Source organism: Nicotiana sylvestris, chromosome 7 (assembly GCF_000393655.2).
Source record: "Nicotiana sylvestris chromosome 7, ASM39365v2, whole genome shotgun sequence".
Classification (NCBI taxonomy): domain Eukaryota; kingdom Viridiplantae; phylum Streptophyta; class Magnoliopsida; order Solanales; family Solanaceae; genus Nicotiana; species Nicotiana sylvestris.
In genome coordinates, this window is record NC_091063.1 from 146,950,257 (window position 1) to 146,955,474 (window position 5,218).

Sequence of the window (5,218 nt, forward strand, 5' to 3'; positions counted from 1 at the left end):
TAGTGGTTCAAGGCTACAATCAGGAGGAAGGTATTGACTATGATGAAACGTTTGCTTCGGTCGCTCGCATGAAAACTATTAGAATTCTAATCGCTTTTGCATGTCATATGGAATTCACCTTGTTCCAAATGGATGTCAAAAGTGCATTTCTGAATGGACTTCTTAAGGAAAAAGTCTATGTGAAGCAACCTCTAGGGTTTGAATGTCATGAACACCCTGAATATGTGTTTAAACTAGACAAAGCATTGTATGGGCCGAAGCAGGTTCCTCAAGCTTGGTATGAATGATTGTCAAAGTTCCTCTTGGAAAATAGCTTTAAAAGAGGGAAAATTGACAACACCCTGTTCCTAAAGAAATGGGGAAGGAACCTGCTCATTGTTCAGGTCTATGTTGATGATATCATTTTTGGGGCAACAACTGATTCTCTGTGTGAAGACTTTGCAAAACTTATGGGAAGTGAGTTTGAAATGAGTATGATGGGGGAACTGAATTTCTTCTTAAGTCTTTAAGTAAAACAATCCCCAAAAGGTACATTCATTTGTCAGCAAAAATACATCAGGGAGCTCTTGAAGAGGTCTGACATGGAAGCATCAAAAGTGATAGACACTCCCATTGCTACGGCCACTTGACTAGACATGGATAAAATTGGGCCTCCTGTGAATCAAACCATGTATAGAGGTATTATTGGGTCTCTTCTCTATCTTACGACCAGTAGAGCTGATATTGTCTTCAGTGTGGGGCTATGTGCAAGGTTTCAATCAAATCCCAAGGAATCTCATTTGAAGGCAGCCAAAAGAATTCTAAGATATCTTAAAGGAACACAGGACCTGGTCCTTTATTATCCCCCAGGTGATAGTTTTAATCTCATTGGATATGTTGATGCAGGCTATGCAGGTTATCTTGTGGACAGGAAAATCACTTCTGGAATGTCTCACTTCCTAGGTTCATGTCTCATCTCTTGGGGCATAAGGAAGCAAAACTCAGTGGCTCTTTCAACAGCTGAAGCAGAATATGTAGCGGTTGCATCCTGCTGTGCACAACTTTTATGGATTAAGCAACAACTGGAGGACTTTGGGGTACTCACTGAGAGTGTGCCCCTTCTATGTGATAACACCAGTGCACTCAACATGGCCAAGAATCTAGTTCAACACAAAAAGGACCAAGCATATTGATGTGAGACATCACTTTCTTAGGGACAATGTGGAGAAAGGGTTGATATGTATGAAGTTCTATAGCACAGAAGACCAAATTGCAGACATCTTCACCAAGGCATTAAGTAGGGAACACTTTGAAGGAAACGTAGTGAAGCTGGGGGCTTTTGAAGCCCAATTGAGAACCTGATTCCTCATTGTTGGCTATGAAAATCACATTCAAGAAAAACTGGCTAAAAGTGTTTTCTGGCCATGTCTAACTCACTTCAATACCGTTGCAGGTAAACACGCATGATGAGTATAGAAGCTGTTGATGCAGTGCATGTATGATAAATGATGATTAATATTTTCAAATAACAGGTCAAGAACCTTGTTCTTGTACCAAAGGTTAGTAGTTCTGTGTAGTCTTTAATACACATCTTAAAAAGGTACAAAACACAACTACCATGTCATCCAACTTTTCAGATCCTGCTGTCATATCTCTTCAATTCAAATCGTTCCATCTCCCTCTAAAACGTTGCGCTTCTCTATGCCCAACCGCTATTTCAGAACCGGTCCCTATCTCTCTCTCTCTCTTCATAATTATCCATTCTTAATAAAACCCCCCTCTGTTCTCCACAAACCATAAGCCCTCCATTAGAACTTTCCAAAGCACCTTCACTCCATCTTTCCAATGTCTTATACAAACTCCGACCTCCCTGCCTCAGTCATACCTGTTACTGAAAAACAATGGAGTCCTCCGCCCCTACTGAGCCTTCTTTAACCACTCTTACCCTTCCTGCTCAAATCATACCTCACCTAGATTCCCCGTCTCTCTCTATTTCAGAAACCCCTAAAATTATTGATCCATCCTCTCCATCTTCTGAGATTCCCACTAATCAAAGACCAAGTGGTGAACAAGGTCAAAATCCTAAGGTCATAAATGGTTTCGCCATTGTTACTACAAATTCCGTGGTGGCAATAGTGCCAATTGAGGAAGAAAATGTTGTAACCTTATTCGTGGTGTCTGCTGATGGTGTACTGCATAAGATCATCTCTCGGAAAAATGAGGTACAAGATATGGGGGATGAAGGGTCCATTGTAACTGTTGAAGGCGCCGCACTAGCAGTAACTACTAGGCCCTCACATGAGGAACCTGACCCCTCTCCGGAGGACCCATGTCAGGGTTCTCATTCCCAGAACAATTCTGCTCCTGCATTCGTTGTTGTGCCTATGGACATACAGGCACCTAGATGAGGTCTAGTGATGAGGAGGATTTAGAAAACCTAGCTCTTGATTCTTTCATAGTAAAGCGAAGGGTGGTGTCCACTCCTGAGTCTTCCACCAAGAGACCCACTACCAGGTTGCAAGCTAAGGTGACCTACGACTCTTCCCTTCAAAAGAGCAAAAAAGAAAGTAAGAAGCAAAGAAGGAAGCTGGTAAAAGATGGTGTGCTTGTAAGTGATAAGGCGATCCCTGTGGTAGAGGTGGAAGAGGAAACACCAGATGAACCTGGTTCACTAGTTAGATGGTCTTAGAAAAAGAAGCAGCCTGCTTTAGTAGAGAAGGTTTCAACCTCTAGCTCCAATTTGAAGGATGTTGTGAGTGAGTTCTCGATGCCTGATGAGGATGTGTTAGTAAAAACCAAGGGAAAAGAGAAATCCAAAAATCCGGCAAGCAAAAGTCTAAAATTGTTCAGGAACCTGGTTCTGTGAAGAAGATAAGAAGTGAAGTCAGCCTTGGTTCAGAACGCCTGAGGCACCAAAAGGTTCTTCTGGGTCGTATGTTTGACCCATCAATCTCTAAGATGGCTAGTATGTGACAAATTCTTGAAATGGTTGAGTTTCAATGATGAGCGCATCTACTCTAAATAGATGCACCTAAGGCATATGAGGATGAGGTACAAAGATTCTTTGCTAGCCTCTTTCCCGTTGAGACAGACCACATCTGTGCTTTGGTGAATGGAGTAGATATCGTGTTCGACGTAAAGTTGCTTGGAGAAATTCTTAAAGTTCCTACTATTGGTATGCCCAGTGTAAAGGATTTGTGTCAGTTTAACTTCAGAAATGCCGTGGTAAAAGAGAATGCAAACCAAAAGGGGGACCAGATCCATAAGAAAGCGTTACTCCCTGTCAATCAGCTGCTTTTTGAATTGGTAAACAAAGCTCTATTGCCTCGAGCAGAGAGGAGGTCAATGACTTCTAAGTCTGACCTGTTCTTGATGGAGCAATTGGATAGTTTTACTCCTGTGAGCCTGCCTACTATTATGATTGAACACATGCGAAAGGTCTCCACCTTCAAAGATGGTAATCATGGCCTTCCTTACGGGTTTTTGCTTACGCGAGTGTTTAAGTTCTTTGAGGTGCCACTGGGGCCAGGAAAGGTGGGGACTAAGAAGAAGACTCTCTCACAGAAAACACTGGAAGAATGCGAGTGCATAGAAAAGAATGGGGGAGTAGGAAGTACATCAACCATCTCACAACTCATTAATGCTCAGAATAGTGCAACTGAGGAGATTCGTCGGTTGAAGGCTAGGAATGCTATCCTGCAAGGTCAGCAAGTCCAAGGGATTCCGACGTCAAATGATAAAGTAGCTATTTGACAAAAGAGAATGCTAATCTCAGGGTGCAAGTAGAGAACCTGAAAGCAAAACTGCTCAATGAGCAAAAGTCGGTCAATGCCCGAATAGACCTTGTTCTCCAAACACTTGTTGCAACTTCCAAGACCTCTACTCCTAGTGCCCCCTAAGTACCCCTTCAGTGACCAGTTTCTGGAAATGTCCTTTCAGTTTTTTTTTGTTTTGGCAAATGTTTTGTTTTCTTTTTTTGATATGGTTGGGATGAAACAATACTGCTCCCGTCTTAACAGTCCAATGTTGCCTTTGCATTTTAAGCAAATACATATTAAATTTTATTAATATTAAATCTATCAACTTTTATTATGTCATTGTTTAAAGTCTATGTTTCTCTTCTCTATCATGTTGTGTGCACATATATGGCATGAGTTATCTCGGCTAGACTTCTTTATGTTGTTTATTTGTTTGTGTCTTTTAAATGATGCCAAAAGGGGGAATAAATAAGTGTAGTAGATAATTAGAAATAAGGAATGCATAAAGTCAGGGGGAACTTGTGACTTAATCTGGTTCTCCTTGCTCTAAATCCACTTTATCAATGTTAAGTTTGTCATCATCAAAAAAGAGAGAAATTGATAGGTTTTAAATGTCTTTGCCGTATGTTTTGATGATATGAAACTTACTGTTAAGAACCAGATAGGAAACCTGACACACTTGGACTACACTGCAAGATTAAGGGATTCTAGCTAAATGTGAACTGCTACAGCTTCAGGAGATAGGAAACCAAACAAGGACCTAATACCCTTGTGGTTCCCTCATAGCAGTACAAAGACAATTGGACACAGCTGGAAGCAACGTGACCGCCTGCACTGTTTCTGCCTGCACTGCATTGTTTCCAGTGCCCACTTATTTCTTGACCAACTAAAGTGCTTACATCATTTCAAGTGATGTCATCAAGGTGTATCAACAATGAGTTATACCAAAACATCACTTGAACATTTCGGTTTCTCATTCAAGCCTTTTGCAAAATGGAGAAATTAATTTCTCACGAGCTTGAAAAACAAAGTTAAACGCTACTACGGACCAGTTCCTATAGTTATTATTGTTGTCCTTAGTTGAGTTGTAACTTTGTGATTGTTCTTATTGTATCTCCTAATCTGCTTAGCCAGAAGTGTTGATTAGGAATCCTCTTGTAAAATTCGTAAACTTTCTGAGTTTATGTTGTGACTAGGTTTAATCATAAGTTAAAGTCTTTATAACTAGAGAGTGACAAAGTGGCTTGTGGTGAGAGTATCACAAGTTAGTTAAAGTCTTTGTAACTAGAGAGTCACAAAGTGGCTTGTAATGAGAGTACCACAAGTTAGTTGAGTTGAATCCTTTGTAATAGAGTTATTATAAAGTGTCTTGTAATAGGTGTTTACAAGTTAGTGAAGTTGAAAGCCTACAGGTGTAGGTCGTGCTTTTTGTCCCCTTGATTTGGGATTTTTCCATGTAAAAATCAAGTGTCTCATTTACT

The 5,218-nt window shown here is 40.6% G+C and overlaps 1 protein-coding gene across 1 annotated transcript; it reads left to right on the forward strand.

Moving 5' to 3' along the window:
* Nucleotides 1–635: 635 nt before the first annotated feature.
* Nucleotides 636–1,172, forward strand: LOC138873919 (secreted RxLR effector protein 161-like). Its single transcript, XM_070152407.1, has one exon. It carries the CDS (start codon nt 636–638, stop codon nt 1,170–1,172), a length of 537 nt encoding a protein of 178 aa, XP_070008508.1.
* The last annotated feature ends 4,046 nt before the right edge of the window (nt 1,173–5,218 follow it).

What these genes read in the sequence shown, in the direction of transcription:
- LOC138873919 (XM_070152407.1), top strand. Translation starts at nt 636, where the DNA reads ATGGATAAAATTGGGCCTCCTGTGAATCAAACCATGTATAGAGGTATT.